The sequence below is a fragment of the Anneissia japonica genome, unplaced genomic scaffold (genome assembly GCF_011630105.1).
Source record: "Anneissia japonica isolate Jap-2015-1 unplaced genomic scaffold, ASM1163010v1 scaffold287781_len67199_cov139, whole genome shotgun sequence".
NCBI lineage: Eukaryota > Metazoa > Echinodermata > Crinoidea > Comatulida > Comatulidae > Anneissia > Anneissia japonica.
In genome coordinates, this window is record NW_022747389.1 from 39,901 (window position 1) to 61,527 (window position 21,627).

At 36.0% G+C, this 21,627-nt stretch overlaps 1 protein-coding gene across 1 annotated transcript in view; it reads right to left on the reverse strand.

Annotated features, from left to right (window-relative positions):
• LOC117120463 (GATA zinc finger domain-containing protein 14-like) overlaps positions 1 to 21,627 on the reverse strand; it is a 28,083-nt gene that overhangs the window by 4,470 nt on the left and 1,986 nt on the right. Inside the window, exons 3-12 of the mRNA XM_033265490.1 lie at positions 13,393 to 13,965; positions 12,101 to 12,667; positions 11,209 to 11,436; positions 10,209 to 10,670; positions 7,620 to 7,723; positions 7,442 to 7,498; positions 6,975 to 7,050; positions 5,641 to 5,719; positions 5,009 to 5,075; positions 3,288 to 3,442 (exon numbers count right to left, since the gene is read on the reverse strand). Coding sequence (XP_033121381.1) covers positions 3,288 to 3,442; positions 5,009 to 5,075; positions 5,641 to 5,719; positions 6,975 to 7,050; positions 7,442 to 7,498; positions 7,620 to 7,723; positions 10,209 to 10,670; positions 11,209 to 11,436; positions 12,101 to 12,667; positions 13,393 to 13,965 — 2,368 coding nt within the window. The remainder of the gene's footprint in view (positions 1 to 3,287; positions 3,443 to 5,008; positions 5,076 to 5,640; positions 5,720 to 6,974; positions 7,051 to 7,441; positions 7,499 to 7,619; positions 7,724 to 10,208; positions 10,671 to 11,208; positions 11,437 to 12,100; positions 12,668 to 13,392; positions 13,966 to 21,627) is intronic.

Below are 21,627 nucleotides of genomic sequence, written 5' to 3' on the forward strand. Positions count from 1 at the left end.
ATATATATGTGTGTGTGTAGGTGTGTGTGTGTGGGTGGGTGTGGGGGTTGGGGGTGTGTGTGTGGAGTTAAAAATCTTTTTATTTGATCTATGTAAAAACAATTTTGCGCCAAGTTAAAAACGCTAGCAACTCACCAATTGCTTTCATCTGATCAAGAATCAGTTTTATTGAAAAGTCTATCATTCTGCCCTATTAACAAGATTTATGCACCGATTTACATCAATACACTCGCAGAGCTAGTCTCATGATATTCTTTGGCAACCAGAAAGGGCAGTGTTAACCACAACAATAAACCGAATGGTATGCCTATTTAACATTGAATGGAACCCAACAAAGGGAAGAATGTTTTCATCGATTTTTTTTGTCAATACGGCCAAAATGCATAGATAAATTCATCAAAGATAACATTAATTCTAAGCCATCTCACAATTTTCCGGTTGCTCAACTGAACTCAAATCGAACACAGATTATCCGACAAGCTGATAAAGGAGGCTGCGTTACCATTCTTAATAAATCTGACTACGAACCTCAACTTGTTAACCAGGAATTTTATAAAATTATCTCTGCTGATCCTACTAATATGTGTAGAGACGATCTCAATGTCGTTGTTGTTATTAATGAATTAGAACATTATAGTCACTCTGATATTGTTAATCTTATTCAATCCAATCCCAAACCTGGTCTGTTTTATACCCTCCCGAAAATTCACAAACTGCCTATTAAACTCATTGATTGTAAATTACGTTGCCTGTCTAATACTAACTACACTGATGTCAGCGCTCTTAAGCCTATTAGAATATTTAATTTATCTAAACAGCTTAATATATCATTCCCCCTGTAGACGTATCGTTTCCTGCATTGGTAATCTTACTGAACATTCATCCGGCCTTTTCGATTCCATTATTAACCCCTCACTTAGCACAAAGACCTCTGCATCTGTCAAACAGGATGCCAATAACGTTAATGACGGACAAACATTATAGTACAATGGTCAACTGTTGGATTTATCCTAGATAATTATGGTATGCTAAACTACTAAGGCTACATATATACAGTTTTAAAAACTGTGTTATTTTGAAACTTTTGAAAACTTTTGGACAATTAAGGTAGCACAAGAGTTAGTGGATCATTGCAAAGTGCCAATTTATTGTTCGTAGGTTTGCAATGTGAAGTAATAATATACATTAATGTTTGCGGTAACCACGTAGTTCTGAACAAAATTATTGTTGTTGGTTGAGAATACCTCGACGTTTCGATTAAGTTGCTTCAATCGTCTTCAGGAGAATAATATCTGCAAACATTCCAAATTAGTGAAATACTTATGTGTTTTGGGTAGTGAGACTTGCTGCTGATTTATGGAAAACTGAGACTACGTGTGAAAAGGCTAACACAAAAGCCAGTATTCACAGTCTGTGCATAAGGGTGGGCTCATCATTTTTTCCCCATACAGTTAAGGCAGAAATTATAGAGAGCGCTATTTTAGGTCAGTTAGGTCAACTGATATACATGAATATGCATGCCAGACCATCCCCTCGAGAAACAGAGTTCAGTGGTGTATCGAGTAAGCTGCAATGATTATGCATGGGTGAACGTTATGAAGTAGGCCAAAACCTCTTAAGGCTTTGGTAGTCCAGACAGTGTGAACATTAATTGGACTTATTTATAATATTATCCTTATGACTAGACACAGTTTATGTATAGCATGGTCTTTCAAAGTAAAAAAAGCACAGTAATATTGAATCTCGCTAGTTGAGTAGGCCGCGCCTACAATATATAGAATACGAGATATGACATGTCTTGTAGCAATTGTATGGTCCCTATAGTAATGATTCTGAAGGATAAAAACGTTTAGAAATGCTCAGAGACAAATTAGAAGTACTTGGGACACAGTTGCTAAACTAAAATTTTACAATTAAACATTTTTATGAGAAAAAAACTCCCTGTCAATTAACAGACATTGCGCGTATTTGCTGTTCTTTTACATGATTCATTGGCTGGTAACATAATTTAAGGATTTTTTTTGTAGAACCGTCTGTAAATTAGTGAAAGCTTTTTTAACTTCCATCTGATTTTGATCATTTTCAATAAGTTTTTGAATTTTTTAATTGGGTAGACAGCCTTTAATAACAGTAGGCCCCTACGACATATTATGTGTATAGAATATCGTCGGATTTGGTAAAATTAATGTTTATAATATATCTGCTTGCTATAATATTCTATGCCTATTTATTTATTCATATTGAATGAATTGAGTTTGTGAGAAATCAACATTAAACTTTTATACCTCCCTGATTAAAACAATACATAATCGTCTTAATACAGGATCAGGATCAGTACTACCAGGCCTATAGCTATGTATGTGCTATACTTTACGCTACTTAAATAACCGACCAGATTCAATGCTGCTTTTTATATTTTCAAAAACCATTCTGTTCGTAAGTGTGGCATAAGGCTATTATAATTGCAATACTAACAGTCCATAATTTTTACTGTGTCGACTACACTTTCTCGATCGACTACTAAGAGATTTTGGTCTACCCTACTAATTACTATACGCCGTAGCTTTCCTATTCCACAAACTGCGAGCACTGCTTTTGCGACTCGCGAGGGGAAATACAATTACATGCATATTTATAATGTCTGTTCACTTAAATGACCTTCAATAGCGCCCTCTATAATTTCAATTGTATAGGAAAAAATAATGCGGGCGACGCGTGGCTAGAAAGAAAGACAGAATTGGTGGTACTGCCTACTGTCTTGGTTAGATGATATTAGTGGTGAAACGAAGTTTGACCTCTGCCACCCCAAAGACTACTAACCATTCCCAAATGGACATTAGATACCAGTGTGTTCTAAATTTACCACACTTTTGCAAAGAAGAGTGACTACTAAATTATTATTTTTCATTACCAACTTACCAATTGAGGTGATGGAACCGAAGTTCCCAATCAGAGGATCTGCACAATTTATAACTATCTTTGGTGTTTTCCTTTACGCTTATACCGTAGAAGTCAAGCATTAGTTCCAGACTATTAATCACTCTTTTGCGGGCTTGTGCACTTAATGTTATTTTCTGGAAAAAAATAATCATTAGCAACATTTTATTGGTGGTACTGCCTAATGTCTTGGTTAGATGATATTAGTGGTGAAACGAAGTTTGACCTCTGCCACCCCAAAGACTACTAACCATTCCCAAATGGACATTAGATACCAGTGTGTTCTAAATTTACCACACTTTTGCAAAGAAGAGTGACTACTAAATTATTATTTTTCATTACCAACTTACCAATTGAGGTGATGGAACCGAAGTTCCCAATCAGAGGATCTGCACAATTTATAACTATCTTTGGTGTTTTCCTTTACGCTTATACCGTAGAAGTCAAGCATTAGTTCCAGACTATTAATCACTCTTTTGCGGGCTTGTGCACTTAATGTTATTTTCTGGAAAAAAATAATCATTAGCAACATTTTACATAATGTTAAAAAGTGTGATGTTTTAATTTTGGTATCGTAATTTTACTTTATCACTAATCTATTAAACTCACAATACCTTGCCTGTCCTTATTTAGAGACAACTTCCCAAAAACGGGTCGCCAAAACCTTTGCGTTGGGTCGTGAACAGGTTTGCAAAACATAATTCAATTTATATACTGATTTTCAGACAGTTGTGAACTTCAACAGGTCTGACGACTTAAAAACAAAATTTTGAGGTGAATTCTCATTAGAACAATTTTGCTTTTATTTGCCCACAATGAATATTCTGAAATTCACATCACTATTGTTTTTATGTTGCCGAACTATCCAATCTATATATAAAATATACTCATCTGTGCGCCCCAAAATCATGGTGGGGCTCTGGTGGATATCGTACATTTCGTATTATTCAAGTGCTATTTTCGGTATTCTGTAAGTCTCAAATTTTTAAAATGTTCTCAGGTGGATATGGTAGTTTTTGGAATTGTAAGTATTTAAGTGAAATTTTCGGGCACCTTATAATTAATTCGTCAAAAATAAGAATTAAAAGGTCTTAAGTTCCATTTCCGGACATCCGGAGGTACAAATACTGAACATTTTCTGACGTCACCGCCAATTAAGGTGGTGCTGACATCGTATGGACTCTCATTTCAACAGCACCCCCTTTCTTAAATCCTTGATACGCCGTGTAAACACAGGGTTAAAATTCAAGTTTAAGTACATCAAATATAGAATTCAAAGGTTGAAAATATTTTCTGCAAAAAAGTCGATAATATTTTTTTTCAAATAATAAGTTGTTTATTTTCCAGTTGCAGATTCAAGGCTCCACTCCCTCGCCCACTCTCCAACTAAATAAAAACTAATGGAGAAAAAATTTCATTTCCGGCCATCGACGGGTGTCTTAATCATAAAAAGCATTACCTCGCCCCAACCATGGTGAGCTGAGGTTGATAGACCCTCTATCTGTCAAAATCTCTCTTTCGGCCCTATTACAAATCCCTGTATCCACCACTGTTTTCTCAAAAGGAAGATCATTAGTAAATAAAAATCCTTGTAATACTAATGTCAATTAGTCATTTTTTAAAACATAAATCATTGCATTTTTGGGATCTTATAAAGGTCGATGTGAAATTTACTATGACATTTAATATTATGTGTCGCGGCTTGTCTGGGATATCTAAAAATAATTAGATCCCAGAGAAAAAAAAAAGTTTGGGAAGCGGGGATTTAGCGATACATGTTTTATACAAAGTTATAATAAACTTTAGTGTATTAGTTAAGTTTGGTGTAGTGCATTCATTATAAATCGTATTTCAATAGGGTGACCAATGTAGCATGAATCCTGTAATTCTTCAGCCCAGATATTGTCTTTAAGTATTATCATTATTATCACCATCATCAACATCGTCATCCAACAGTAGCAATAATAGTATTGACTGTAGTACTTGTCGTCTACAACAATGACAAACCAAAACGGAAGGGTAGGTAACCGTTGGAATAATAAGTTCGACAAAAAAAAAATGCAAAACTAACCTTGGCCTCGTGTGGCTGCAAAATTTGAGAAAAATGATTTACTCCTTGCTCTCTTATCGGGAATAACCTTAGATTAGAATAACGATAATCGCTTTAGAATGAAAAACGAAGACATAAAATCTCTCCTAATAAGAACATTGTAAAATACGTAGATCAAATAGAAAGATACGTTAACATTATTATATTGTGTTAAAAATCTAAAATTATAATGTATAAACTTACAAATGTTAATACTTGTGCTCGAATAGGTACAGGATGTTATAATGTTATCAACCGTGATACGATTATGACATCGCATGTTTCTATTCCAGCACTAGTAATATATTTTTTTATCTGTTTGTTTATATTGTGTTGTTTTTGTTCTGATATTTTCGCCTTTTCTGCCCCAGCCGGAAAGTCGATGTTTTTGCTTTAATTTTTGGTTCTGGCTTTTCTGCTATTAGTGAGAAAGTCATTGTTTTTTCTGATTTCTGTATAATAAGAATAGCATTTGTTTAATAGTTATAATATAATAAAACAATAATTCTTTACTTTCATATTTATTTCATGCTTCTTTATTTCTATGGGATGTGGGTGTAAGTTGTCTTTTCTGTATTCTATATTTATGCCTTTTTTTTTTATAGATTTCTTACCATTGGATGTAACAATGATTAGTTTCAAGTCTTTTGTAATCCCATTTCCATTCACTATGCATAATATCGATGTATTCCCCTAAAATGATATTACATAATATAATTCGACAATTTAAAAAAATTACACTGTACATTGCTTTGGTTGATCAACGCATTTGAAGCCACCCCGGGTTCTCCTAGAAATATGAATATAAAATCATGTTCATGTTTAATGTCGAACCCTAGGACATATAATAAATATTAAAAAGTCAGCTCATATATAGGACTACTTGATTGATACTAGTGAAGTGTTGAATATTGAAAAAATATATATATTTCTTTGAGAATATAAAAAAATGAGGTATGTAGTTACTTTGAAATCGGAAGGTCTACGCCCGCCGCCAAAACTCCGATTTTGAAGGTTTTGCGTACTACTAAACGTGAAAACTCCAAAATCAGAGTTTTCAAACATGTTAATCAAGCCTCCGATTTCGGAGTTTCTGCGTACTATTAATTAAAAAAGCTCTCTCCATTTAGAGAGAACAAACTTTTAATCAACTCCACGATTTCAAAGTTTCTGCGTACTATTAATTAAACAAGCTCTCTCTATATAGAGAGAGCAAATTTGTAATCAACTCTCCGACTTTTCGGAGGTTTTCGCTATACGCGAAAACTCCAATATCGGATTTTTAAACTTTTATTCAAACCTCCGATTTCAAAGTTTCTGCGTACTATATTAATTATAAACAAGCTCTCTCTATATAGCAAGAGAGCAAAACATTCGGAGTTTATGCGTAAATTAATTAAACAAACTCTCTATATAGAGAGCGGAAACGAGCATGGCAAAACTATTAATCAAACCTCCGATTTCGGAGGTTTTGCGTACATCTATACGCGAAAACTCCAAAATCAGAGTTTTCAAACTTTCAATCAAACCTCCAATTTTGGAGTTTCTGCGTACTATACGCGAAAACTCCAGATAGGAGTTTTCAAACCAACCCTATTCAGATTTCAGAGGTTTTGCGTACTAGGCCTATACGTGAAAACACCGAAACCTGAGTTTCTAACTTTTAACCAACCTTCAGGTTTGAATAAAAGTTATTGAAAACTCCAATTTTGGAGTTTTTGCGTATAGTACGCAAGACATCCAAAATCTGAGTTTTGGCAGCGGGCGCACTCTAGTGTATGGAGTAACTACATACATGGAAACATGAAAAAAATAATTAGTTTAAGCGTGTCAGTTTAAAAAAAATAATTATGCATTACGAAATAAAATGCCCAATTCACCATAAGATATGTGCTGGGAACCAAACCCAGCCAACCCTATTTCAATTGTTATGAATATTTAGATGTACCTCTAGGCTCGAATTTGATCTCATTATTGTAGAAGAACCAGTTATTTTGAAGATTTTCATCGTCCACTTCGTCGTCCTTCAAATAAAAGCACATTGCGACACAATTAAAGGTGTAAACACAATTTTGTAAATAGATACCGGGTAGGCCTAGTTAAGACATACTTAATAGCACATGTTTATATATTTATTTACTCTATACAGTAAGTTATACCAAGTACATCTTATCCATTAGTCCTAACATACTTTTTTTCAACATGTATTTTTATAATAAGTTACATCTGTTGATTCAATACAGCGTTCATATAATCAGTAAGTAGCAAATATGTGTTGATGTCTATGAGTACAAATAATATAATATCAATATTATAATCATTATATTGAATAAGTATAGGATATTAGTACTGTAGTATACTGGAAATGAATATTTAATGAGAGTATGTCTATAATAAATAAATTACGGCACTTACAGGATAACCGTTTCTGAATCTTTCACAGTCTCTGTTATATATTTGGCTTCGAAAGCCCTGTGGTAGCGAAAATAAGAATTGAACGTAGTCCATGTTAGCGCACATTCATTTAAGTTAAGCAAGTATAATTTTAAAATATCACAGCTATTTACAAAACAATTTCTTTAAGGTAACTTACTGCGGAAGGAATCAATTCAGAGTATTTCTCCTTTACTCTCACCGGCTGTTGAATCCCAGTGCCTTGGTGTCGCTCACTTACTCTTTTGTCGGTTTGAAAATCACCTAAACATTTTGAAGATATGTAACAAACTTGCTCTGAATTATCAGTATGTGAATAAATAATCTACAAATATTAAGATTCATATTTTGAAAAAAAAAGTGATAAAGTCTGTATCAGTTAATGAATGTCAAATTATATTGAGTTAGCTGCTACCGGCGCTATATCAACATCACTATATATCTGATTTTCTAGCCTATTTCTAGCCTTGTTTAAACTCGCGATATGCATCATATTGGTTGTTGCTATCTTCGTCGCGTTTTGGGTTTGACTCGAAATGTTTATAATTAGGCATAATGCCTTCCTCCTTCTTTAAATTTTCTGACATATCTTCAACTACAATTTCCGAGGTCTTCTTAGTAGTCTGTTGAGAAGAGTTTTCGCCACCTGAAATACAAGCAGTTTCGGTACAGCATCAACCAAGATTATTAAAAATGTGGAGATCAGTTTATAATTTCAGCATTGCCACAATAGTGTTTCTTTAGCCGGTACTACTCGTTCGCAAAGCATTTTAGTGATGGTTAGTGAGGCTGTACTAACCCTAACATTAAGGCTAGGCACTTTCGATTTTAAACCGCCAAAATAAATACTTTGTAAATATTATTACTTTCGGCTTCCATTTTAAAATCTATAAAACAAATTAAAAATGACATGTGACGTCTAAGAGTTAATATTATTCTTCTGTTGCTGTGTTTGGCAATTAATATGTTTACACGGTTGAAACATATCATACTAAATATAAATAGTACTATTTAAAGGACATCAATCATCTATCTCAAGGTTTCAATGCTTTACTGAACTATTTTGTACATGACAAGCTTTTCTACATTAATTTTTCTTAGTTCAATTTTTGATAGTTAGTCGAGTCAAGTGGCAGTGTAGACATCAGGCTCATGTGCACTTTAAAGAACCCATTGCATCTTTCAAAAGGGTAATGGGTAATACCCCGATGCTATGATTCATTTTAGCCCCGTTCGTTGTGGGATGATACACATGGCCGACAGAACCGCATCGGCTGCACCGGCTTTGAGAGGACCACTTTTCAAAAATTCTATTACTTTTTGAATAATTGCTATAGTTTATGTATACTAATACCATAAGGTATATGTATTTATGATCAAATTTCGCACCACATGTCTTTTCAATGTTATATATTTAAAACAAAAATCCACAATTTAATTAATATCTTTATTCAGACGACATTTTCGTCGGCGTCGGACGAGGGGTGGGGTGTCCAGATTTGCAAGTGATAGTACTCATCTAAGGGCGTGATAAATAATTTATTAATACTTCAGACCGAATTTGGCAATTACCGGCAAGTTTAATTAAAATTGTACCAGCAGGATATGTTATTCAAAACTCTACGGAATTCATAATTTGTAGGCCTACTTCATAATGTACCGTATATCATATTGCATCCTGTGAATACATAATACATGTTTTATTTAATTGCATTTGTTTATATTTCACAATACCCTGTACGTTATGTAAATATTATCATATGTGTTCAACCAAACCAAAACCAGGAATTGTACTATCATAATGTATTCGATACAATACAATTTATTTATTTCCAAAAAATTCAATAAAATACAATATAAACACATCATGATAATAAATAATTGAGATACGAATGGAGATACAACGAAAAGCAAATAGCCTGCAAAAAGTTTTACCATATTCATATAATACAATAATTAAAAAGAATAAAATTCCGTGTTCCTTGCACTTTATTTATTCATTGAGAAAAAAAATCAATTCATCTAGTGATAACAAGGATAGAAATAAAATCTTGAACAATTTATCATTTTCGCAATAGACACACTCTGTATGGTGTCTTCTTAGTAGTGGGGGTGAGCAGGGTATGAACTCTATTTCACACTAACTTTAAATTTCGTGTCTGCCAATGTACAGGAAATGCAGGATGGGGAGAGGTAGAGGCTTATGCTGGTTTGCCAGCTGATAATTCCGGGCATTCAGTGGTGCCATATAGACTCTAATTCCATGCAAACTTAAATCTTGTGGCTGTATTTTGATTTATTTGATGAGAAATGGTAGTGGCTCTACAGGTTGTCAGCATACTCTAACGGCCGAATCAATTGCAAAATGGTGTCTTCTTAGTAGTGGGGCTGAGCAGGGTATGAACTCTATTTCACACTAACTTTAAATTTCGTGTCTGCCAATGTACAGGAAATGCAGGATGGGGAGAGGTAGAGGCTTATGCTGGTTTGCCAGCTGATAATTCCGGGCATTCAGTGGTGCCATATAGACTCTAATTTCATGCAAACTTAAATCTTGTGGCTGTATTTTGATTTATTTGATGAGAAATGGTAGTGGCTCTACAGGTTGTCAGCATACTCTAACGGCCGAATCAATTGCAAAATGCGTCTGACGGTTATGATATGAACATAAAGCTACGCAATTCAACACAATGATGATGCAAGACATAGGTTAATCTCCTACCTTTACCTTTAATATACGAATACTCACGATTTTCATTTCCTGGGTTAGAGGCATAGGTATCATCTTCATTGTTGGGATGGTCGTCGCTATTCTGTACCTCTGTTGAACTACCTGCTTGTTCTTTGCCATTATTGTCTGATCTCAAACTAATTTCTTGGTCTTCGTCAATTCTATTTTGATTCCCTGCTTTTCCAGTGGAAGTAATGTCCAGTTTCAAACAGTCCGTATTAGTTTCTCGGCCTTCGTTACTTTTGTTATTCACGTTGTCAGTGTCTTGTTTAAACTCACGATTTCCATCCAATGTAGAAGAGATTTGAGTGTCGCCTTTATCAGATTGGTTGTTGCTTTCATCATCATCATCGTTTTTTGGGTTTGACTCGAAATGGCTATCATTAGGCATACTATCTTTCTCATGCTTTAAATTATCTGACATACCTTCAACTACAATTTCCGAGGTCTTAGTAGTCTGCTGAGAAGAGGTTTCTCCACCTGAAATACAAGTAGTTTTGGTACAGTAAGTTTTTCCCGCATAGGCATCGTTCCAATTACTGGGTTAATAATGTAAAAAAGCGTCCTGAGACTTTCGTTGTACAGAGCGCTATATACAAAGCTACATATTATTATTATTATTAACAAAGATTATTGAAAATGTGGAAACATCGATTAGTTTAAATTTTCAGCATTGCCACTATAGTGTATATTTAGCCGGTACCTATTCGTTCACATAGCATTTTCGTCGGTAACGCCGAGAGGCCAGGGAAACTGGGGCGAGTGCCCTGGGACCCGGGATAACTAAGTAAAAATAATAAAATAAAATAAATAAATAGCAATTATTAAACGTACACATTCATCCAGTATATTTCATGTGTTTTTCCTACGACAATTGTAAATAAAGATGACCGTCTATCAATGAAAGCTCGTAATTAATTGCTATGATTCGTTTCAGCCCCTGTTGTGTGCGATTATATTAAGGTGAAGCTACGCAATTCAACGTAATGAGGCTGCAAGATATAGGTTATTCTCCTACCTTCACATTTAATAAGCAAATCCTCACGATTTTCATTTACTGAGTTAGAGGCATGGGTATCATCTTTACTCTTGGAATGGCAGTCGCTATTCTGTACCTCTGTTGAACTACCTGCTAGTTCTTTGCAAGTATTTTCTGATCCCAGAATGTCAGTGTTAGATTCTTGATCTTCGTCACTTCTATTGTGTATTTGGTCACTCTCTTCATTAAACTTAGGATTATGATCTTCTAAATAAGAAACATGAGTGTCGTCTTTACTATAAGGATGGATGTTGCTTTTCAGTAAGCCTACCTCTTCTGTAACGTTATTATAACGTTCTTATAACGTAATATTGTTTGCTGGGTTGTCGTCAGCGTCGGACGAGGGGTGGGGTGTCCGGGTTTGAAAGTGATAGTACAACACATCTAAGGGCGTGATAAATAATCTTTTAATCCTTCAGGCCGTACAGGAAAAGGGGGGATGAGGAGGCGTGGAGGCTCATACGGGTTTGTCAGCTGATATATTCGGGCATTCAGTGGTGCCATATTTCCAAATAGATAGACTCTAACTTCATGCGAACCTAAATCTTGTGGTTGTATTTGATGGGAAGGAGTAGTGGCTCTAAAGGTTGTCAGAATCTATTTCCGGGCCTTCAGAGGCTGTTCACCAACCATAATGGGGCTGCGATGGATATGCTCTCAGACCCCACTAACTTTAAAATCCTGTGTCCGTGGTTAGGGTTAGCGGTGCAGTTTAAAAGCAAAGTGTGTTGCCGCCAAACGCCCCTCCTGCCCCCTCAGTTATTACTCTAACGGCCGAACCACTTGCAAAATGCTTCTCACGGCTATGAGAGGAACATAAATCTACGCAATTCAACACAATGATGCTGCAAAATATAGGTTAATCTCCTACCTTTACCTTTAATATGCGAATCCTCACAATTTTCATTCCCAGGGTTAGAGGCATGGGCATCATCTTCACCATTGGAATGGTAGTCTCTATTCTGTACCTCTGTTGAACTACCTGCTTCTTTGCCATTATAGTCTGATCTAATTTCTTGGTCTTCGTCAATTCTATTTTTTATTTGGTCACTGTCTTTACGATTTTCATCCTCTAAATTGGAGTTATGAGTGTCTTCTATACTATCAGGATCGGTGTTGCTATTCAGTACTTCTTCTGCACTGCCTGTTTTTCCAGTACACGTAATGTCCAGTTTCAGACAGTCTGCATTATTTTCTTGGCCTCCGTTACATTTGTTATTCTCGTTGTCAGTGTCACGATTTTCATCTAATGTAGAAGAGATATGAGTGTCGCCTTTATCAGATTGGTTGTTGCTATCATTATCGTCGTTTTGGGGGTTTGACTCGAAATGGTTATCATTAGGCATACTATCTTCCTCATGCTTTAAATTCTCTGACATATTTTCAACTACAATTTTCGAGGTCTTGCTAGTAGTCTGCTGAGAAGAGGTTTCTTCACCTGAAATACAAGCAGTTTTCGTACAGTATTAATAAAGATTATTGAAAATGTTTCGATCAGTTTATAATTTTCTTCATTGGAACAATAGTGTTTATTTAGCCGGTACCTATTCGTTCAACAAAGCCTTTTTGTAAAGATTAGTGAGGCTGTACTCCAACCCTAACATTAAGGCTAACAGAAATGACATGTAACTTCTGAGAGTAAATATTAATCTTCTGTTGCTGTATTTTGGCATTTGAAACGTTTACAACGTGGTTCAAACATGTCATGCTAAATATAAATAGTACTTTTTAAAGGACATAGAGATTTTATTTGTTTTATTTTATTTTAAGTTCCAAAACACCACAATTCACTAAGCCAAGCCTGATGGATTGCCTAAAAAGCCAAAGCTTATTGAGATGCTCTCCAAATGTGCTTTACAGACAAAACCAACATTATATAACATTTGTTTTAATTTAAAAAAAACTTCAAAAGAAGAATCTAAATATATTAATCATCTACCTCAGGGATTTAATGTTTTACTAAACGATTTTTACATGACAAGCTTTCCTACGTTAATTGTGCTTAGTTAAGTTTTTGAGAGTCGATTCAAGTGGCAATTTTCAGTAGAGTAGGGGTAATACCTCGATGGTATGATTAATTTCAGCCACTGTCGTTGTGGGATGATATGAACATGAAGCTACGGAATTCAACACATTGACGCTGCAAGACTCGGGTTCTCCTACCTTTACCTTTAGTACGCGAATCCTCAATATTTTCATCCATTGGGTTAGAGGCATCATCTTCACCGATAGGTTGGCAGCCGCTAATCGATACCTCTGTTAAAATACTTGCTTGTTCCTTGCCAGTATTGTCTGATCCCAGAGAGTCCATGTTAGATTCTTGGTCTTCGTTGTTTCTATTATTCATTTGGTCATTAAACCCTGCACAATTTGCATCCTTTAAGTAAGAAACATGAGTGTCTTCTTGGCTATCAGGATGGATGTTGCTACTGCCTACATTTTCTGTGCCAGCAATGTCCAGTTTCAGAGAGTCCAAATTAGTTTCTGGGCCTTCGTTACTTTTGTTGTTCATGTTGTCAGTGTCTTGTTTAAAGTCACGATTTTCATCCAATGGAAAAGTGATTTGAGTGTCGCCTTCATTAGGTTGGTTGTTGCTATCATCATCGTTTTTTGGGTGGGCATCGGAATGGTTACCATAAGGCATACTATCTTTTTCATGCTTTAAGTTCTCTGATGTATCTTTAACTACAATTTCCGAGGTCTTGCTAGTAGCCTGATCAGAAGAGGTTTCTCCACCTGAAATACAAGCAGTGTTGGTATTAACAAAGATTATATAAAATTTGAAAACTTTGGTCATTATTTCGGCATTTCAGCATTTCCACAATAGAGTTCATTTAGTCGATACCTATTCGTTCACAAAGCATTTTCGTGATGATTAGTTAGACCATACTCCAACCCAAACATTAAAGCTAGGCAAATTCGAGTTTAAGCGAGAAAAATAAACACTATCATTTACTGTAGACCTGTATTTTAAAATCTATAAAAAAAAAATTAGAGAGTTAATATTTTATTTATGTTGCTGTATCTGGCAATTAATACTTTTTATAACATGGTTCAAATATGTCATGCTAAATATATACAGTACTATTTAAAGGAAATAAAGATTAATCAATTATCTCAAGGATTCAATGTTTTACTGAACGATTCTGTACATGACAATTTTTGAGAGGCGAGTGGCAGTGTACACATCTGGCTCATGTGCACTTTAAATAACCCCTTGCATCTTTCAGAAAAGTAAGAGGTTGCACTTTCAGAAGTGTACTACCTCGATGATATGATTCATTTCAGCCCCTGTCGTTGTGGGATGATATGAACAAGACGCTACGCAATTCAACACAATATAACAACTTTTTTAATCAGCTGCACACGTTATGCCGTGCGTTCACGATAAAACTATAAAACCACAGACTAAAAAAGATTTCCTGAGATAAACAGTAACAAGTGCTTTCTTCAAGATTTATTGTACAACTCGTGTTCTAACAGGGAAAATCCACTACATCTTATATCATAAATTCCTGGATTCAGTACATCCGAGATATTTATAACTACTATTTCATCTGCGAGTGCTTCTTCATCCATTTTGCCTAAAGTTCGCCAGTATTATAATACTGTTAAGTTCATTCTTTTACGATCGTTTGTACTAGAGAAATTTCATTCAAAGTTGGAAGTTTCAATGCGTAAATTTTGTCGTTCTTTTTATGCACCCCCTTAAAATAATCTTTTAAAAAATCCTTATTGTTAGGCCTCCATTTCTTCGTTTTCTCTTTCAATACGTGTTTCCATTCCTTTTTTTTATTTCTCTCATTACATTACGGTGTTTAATTGTTCCATAGTCTAGCACGTTCATCTGATGATAAGCTTTTGGCAATTACAATTAAGGACCACATAATCAAAATTTATTTTGTCTCCAATACGACCATTAAAATTCCCCATGATGAGTATAAAAAGGTTCATTCTTACCATCATTTTCAATTTTTAAAACTTCAGATTAAAGCTTGGTATGTAGTTCATCAGCCAGGGAAGAATTGGGACCTCGTTTACCGGAAAGTACGTGGCAACTACATAGTGCTTGTTAGTGCCTGATAGGTTGGGTTACAATGTTAACCCAGAAAAGTTCACAGTCATCGTTCCTTGAATCAAATAGATTTTCATTTACAGTTTGCACACCTTCCTTAATAAATAAGCCTACACCACCGCCGTTCATACCAATGGAAACTTCGATCAGTTTAAAAAAATGCCTCAAGAGATTATAATCTATAAATATCAGGCACTATTTATTTAGCCGGTAGTATATCTATTTTGTTTACAAAGCATTTTCGTAATGATTAGTGAGGGTGCACTCCAACCCCTTGAGGATAGGCAAATTCGGGTTTAAGCCGGTAAAATAATTACTTTGTAAATAATATTATTTGTTATTACCGTGGAACAGAGATCTACTATAAAACTCTCTTATTTCACACGCCCTATATTAAGATTTAAAACGAGAAGACAGGATCTTCGAAGGTACACTCCGATAATTTATTGTAAATTTTCTCACGGAAGTCGGTGCCGATGTGTGTCACTATGCCTATTTAACATGTGACGGGGGCAGCCGGCCTGGGCCCATGAATATTTTAAAATCATTAGAAAAAAATGGGATAGAACAAAATTATATTCAAATTTAAGTGTGAGGGGGCCATTTCCGGCCATGTAGAGGTGCCTAAATCATAAATTTACTTACCTCATCTCCAACCATGGTGGAGCTGAGGTGTCGACCCTCCATCTATAAAAGTTTCTCCCTGCACCCCCCCCCCCCCCCCCCCCTCAACTCGCCACAGCGGATCTCCCAGAAATGAATTTCTCCAGCTTGGGACCTCTGGAATACTAATTTGTTTGTAAGAATTACTAATTCGTTTGAACAAAGTACTAATTCGTTAAAACGTGTGGAACGCTGGGCGTGCAGAAAGGACAACCTTCATTCAGCAGTGACTAGATTTATGAGCAGTGAATTCTTTTTTTAACGTTTTTAATCAAATGTTATGTTATGCTGCAGTGAACATGTTTTTATTGTGTGCATTAAAGTCTTTTTTTTTATTATGCAGTTTTAACCAACTTACTGCTGTATAGTGACCATTTTGTTTTGCTGCAGTGATCCTCTTAAATCCAAAAGTGTTTTTTCACGTGACCGAGTTTGTAAATTTGCCTTGATACACACGGTTGTACCAATAAGTCTAGTACCAATTCATTTAATATGGCGGACGTGTTTAAATGATATTCTATGAAGTTTTTCGCTTTAAACGTTCTCGATGCATTTATAAGAGCAAGGCCTTAATAAACGGAAAGCTAAATATCGTGAGCTGGCGGCAAAGGTGTATCCCGTACTTCAATGTGGACATGTTTGGAGATTACAGCTGAGCTGGTGATGGTGGTGGTGGCGGTGACGATGACGATAATGATGATGATCAAGATGATGACAATGGTGATAATACATTATGATGATGATGGTGATGTTGTTGATGATGATAATGGTGGTGGTGGTGGTGACGATGAAGATGATGATATTTTTTTGGTTGATGAAGCAGCATAAATTTGAATTAGTAACCCGTTCAAACGAATTAGTAATCACGGATTAGTAATCCGTTTGAACGGATCAGGCCTCAGATCCGTTCACATAAATTAGTAATCTGTTCAAACGAACTAACAATCCATTCAAACGAATTCGAAATCCGTTCAAACTAATTCAAAATCCGTTCAACCGAATTAGTAATTCGTTCAAAATAATTAGTAATTTTAGGCCTACTTACACCTACGTTTCCTTTCATCGAGAGACTGCAACATTCTAAAATATTCAAGAGACTACGACGAGAAACTAATGAACTCGAAACTTTATGAATAAAATGGTGTTTGTTATTACTATTATTAATATATTGTTTAGGATCTAAAAAAATAAATTTATACGTAAGGCTTTCAGGAATGAGAGTTCATTCAAGATCTTAGAGCCTGCAAAACTACCTGAAGGGTAAGGACGATACAAAGAACCTACCTTCTCAAAAGAGATCGCTGATGAATGAACAAAATAATCTACAGATAAATCATATCGAAACTAACCCAATCAACCAAAAGTTAGAAATACCTTAAAAAGAAGAAGCAACAAGTCTACACCTATGGCCCAGATCGGATAATTTACGACCTCATGAGGAAGCTTCCAAGCACACACCATATTAGCCACCATCTACAACAAAAATATGCTGCATTCCCGAGCATCTTCTTCTTAATGGATCGAAAGCAATATCAAATGTATTTACAAAAAAAAGCGAAATGACACTCAATGTAATTTTCGCATGGAACCTCTGACGTCATGTACCGGGAGGAATTGTTTATACTTATGGTGGATGTCATCACTTCAAAATGTTTACCAATGCGTGGTAAACGCGTTTTCTTCACATACTCGCAAGGACGTCCGAACGTCAAGACGAAAAGTCCTAACGTCATGTCCAAACTACATAACGTCGTGTCAAAACCACATAACGTCATGTCAAAACCACATAACGTCATGTCCAAACCACATAAAATGTCCAAACCACATAACGCCATGTCCAAAACCACATAACGCCATGTCCAAACAACATAACGTCATGTCAAAACCACATAACGTCATGTCCAAGCCACATAACACCATGTCCAAACACGACATAACGTCATGACCAAACCACATAACATCATGACCAAACAACATAACGTCATGACGATTGCTGAAAACCGAAGATACAAACGGCATTATTATTCAGGGCCGGCGGAACGTTTTTCAAAGTGGGGGCCCACTTATAAGAAGGCGAGTAACAGGGGTCTTGGGTCGGGGGAGAGTAAAGGAATAATTTTCCCGCTTAGTAATTTATGACTTGGTGTGATACCCCCCACCCCATATAGAAAACAATATGACATAGGACATAGGGCTTATTTTATTATTAATATAGGGCACACACGTGTGTTTGAAAATAAATATAAGCATTTTCATCGTGGTTTTATTTATTACAATCATAGGCCTATTCTTTCACCATCATTACGCATTGAGGCCCTTCTTTTAGGTAAAACGATCTATCTTAAATTTTCCTTCTCAAGTTTGGGACTATTGTGATTTTAATTAACTTAGAAGGTATAAAGGAGGGCAAGCACAAGCTTTAACCCTAACAAATGCGCGCAAAATCTGTGTTCTTAATTCTAATTTCGTCGGAATTGATCAAAACTCCCTAAATGTGCAATTTTTAGAGGAAATTTGCCTACCTCAACAAGAAATGCTCTTATGTTATATATGGCCACACTCGTTTTTTTTTAAACTGAATATAAGCATTTTCCTTATGGCTTTATTTATTACAAGCATATTCTTTCAACATCATTACACATTGAGTCCCTTCTTTTAGGAAAAACGATCTATCTTAAATTTTCTTTCTTGAGTTTGGGAATATGTGTTATAACTTCGAAGGCAAAAGAGAGCAAGCACAAGTTTGAAGAATAAAAAAATGGGCGAAGCGCGCGAAAAATATTTGGTTTTTTTTAACTCTAATTTCGTCGGAATTGATCAAACTCCCTAATGCAATTTTTAGAGGAAATTGGCCTACCTCAATAAGAAATGCTCTTATGTTATATATGGCCATTATATATGACCATTCCGGGGTATTGTGATATCTGTTCATTATATCTTCCTTTTTATTCTTGTCTTTATTCTTCTCTTTTTCAAAATTCCTCCCCCGGGAAAATTTTGATTTCTAGATGGCGGGAAATGAGCTTTCCCGACTTCTGACGTGTCTTTAATTACTTTTAAGTTCTTAAAAAATTAAAGGTTTTCCACTCTTCAAAACGGTCAGGTAATTTTTTTCCCATTGTTATTACGTTAAATAGGGCTTATGTGTGTATACATACATAACAATTTTTAAAAAATGAGTAGGTGCATACGAATTTTCCATGAACCTCCCATGAATCGATGAATCCCAAAAAGAAAGGGGGGTCCGGAGGTTCTTCCCCAGGAACATTTTGATTCCTAGAAGGCGGGAAATGAGCTTTCCCGACTTCTGAGGTGTCTTTTAAATTAAAGTCCTTAAAAAATACTTCAGAAGTCGGGAAATCTCATTGTCCACCATTTAGAAATCAACATTTCCCCGGAAAGAACTCGAACTTCCCTTTCTCTGGGTTCATTGATTCATTATAATAATTTTCAAGAGGGGAACACCTTGAATTTTGAAGAACTTGAAAGTAATTAAGTTCTTCAAAATTCAAGGTTTTCCACACTTGAAAACGGTCAGATAATTTTTTCCCTTTGTTAATACAGTAAATTGGCCTTATGTGTGTATACATACATAAAAAAAGATTGAGTAAGTTGCATAAGTAGTTTTTCATGAATCGATAAATCCCAAAAAGAAAGGGTGGGGGGGAGGTCCTGTGGTTCTTCCCCGGGAAAATGTTGATTCCTAGGTGTCAGGAAATCAGCTTTCCCGACTTCTGTGGTGTCTTTTAATGACTTTTAAATTCTTCAAAATTCAAGGTCCCCCCACCCCCTTGAAAATGATTCAATTAATCAATGCACTCCAAAGATAAAGGGGGTCCGGGTTCCCCCGGAAAAATTTTGATTTCTAGATGGCGGGAGATGAGCTTTTCGACTTCTGAAATGCCTTTTAATGACTTTTAAAGTTATACAAAATTCTAGGTTTTCCCCTCTTGAAAAAGGTCAGGTAAAGTTTTCTTATTTTTTATTTTATGTGTGTATACATACATAAACAAATGAGTAGTTGCATGCGTATTCTTTTTTCCATGAATCGATAAATCCCAAAAAGAAAGGGTGGTCCGGGGGTTCTCTCCCGGGAAAATTTTGATTCCTAGATGGCAGGAATTGAGCTTTCCCGACATTTGAAGTGTGTTTCAAAATTCTAATTTTCTAATAGCAACAAACAAAAAAAAGGGAAAAAAATCAGCTCACGGGTCCTGAAAAAATAGGTTTAGAATTCTTTTCTTTTTACCCTTTTGTTGTTGCCCAAGGGAGGGGTCAGGATCCATGACCCCCCTCCCCCAGTTCCGCCAATGTGAATTGCGAGAAAATGTAACTTACTGGATAAACATTCTCTTTCCCATCCTTCTCCTCCTTCTCCCCTTCTTCTTTTTTTGCATTTCCGATCATACAAAAATCTCCAGACATTACATATTTTTTTCCCAAAAAGTGGGGGGCCCGGGCCCCCCGGCACCCCCCGCTTCCGTCGGCCATGATTAATTGTAATAGGCCTACGTATTATTAGAGAGATTTCGCAACCTTACAAAAAACGATACCATTATCATCATTCTTGACTCAAACATTCCTGACAATATGCTATACGAACTGAATATGATCCTTGATTCATGGAAAAGACATGAGCCTACATTGTGACAGATACGCTACTGCAGAGGAAGGGTTGTCTAAAAATTTGATGACGTAACCGTATTCGTTATCGCTTTCATAACAAACTTTCGAAAACTCCCTACTATAGTAATAAGTACGTACTGTACATGATAGTCCCTCTGGTCTAGTCTTTGTACCGATAAATTTTGATTGCTGTCAGTGGTGCCCCGGGACCCTAGTCCAAAGGGACTCATGAATGCTTTATGTGGACTCGCATGACAACACTTCCCTTTAATACAAAATATCAATTCCTGACCCAATGTTCCTAATATCCAACATAAGCCTAATAAAGTTTAAGGGCTGCTAGAATTCACAGAGAATTCAGTCAGTGGCGTATCTTAGGCGTACGCCTCAACCCTGTTGCTTTGTGGTCTAGACCCCCGGTATTCAACCCCTGGCCCGCGGGCCAACTACGGCCCGCCGAAGACTTTGATCCGGCCCGCACAACATTGCTAAAATAATCATTTTCCGGCCGACTTTTAGATAAATTTATTCTGTTTATAAGCACATCTACTCTAGCATTTTGTTTGCAAGAGTGTGGCTTTTCTGGGTGTAGCGCACTGTATAGTGGCGTAGCGTATTGACATTGGCAGGGCGGGGGGGGGGACACTTATTGGGATAATGGATTAAGTGGCGCGCTCAAATGATGCGATGTCTAACCATTTGCGGCACCAGCAGGCTCGGGGGCATGTAATTCTATTGAAAACACCGCTTTGAAAACTTATTTTTGAGTATGAAGTTGCCATTTCCAGGAATCTAGAGATCTATGTTAAAAATTTGCTCACCTCAACGCCAACCACTGGTGAGTGGATATTTGTGTGGTAGAAAAATTTCTAGTGGCATTTCAACATTCCTCCCCCGGGAAAATTTCGATTTCTAGGTGGCGGGAAATGAGCTTTCCCGACATCTGACGTGTCTTTAATTACTTTTAAGTTCTTAAAAAAATTTAAGGTTTTCCACTCTTCAAAACGGTCAGGTAATTTTTTTCCCATTGTTAT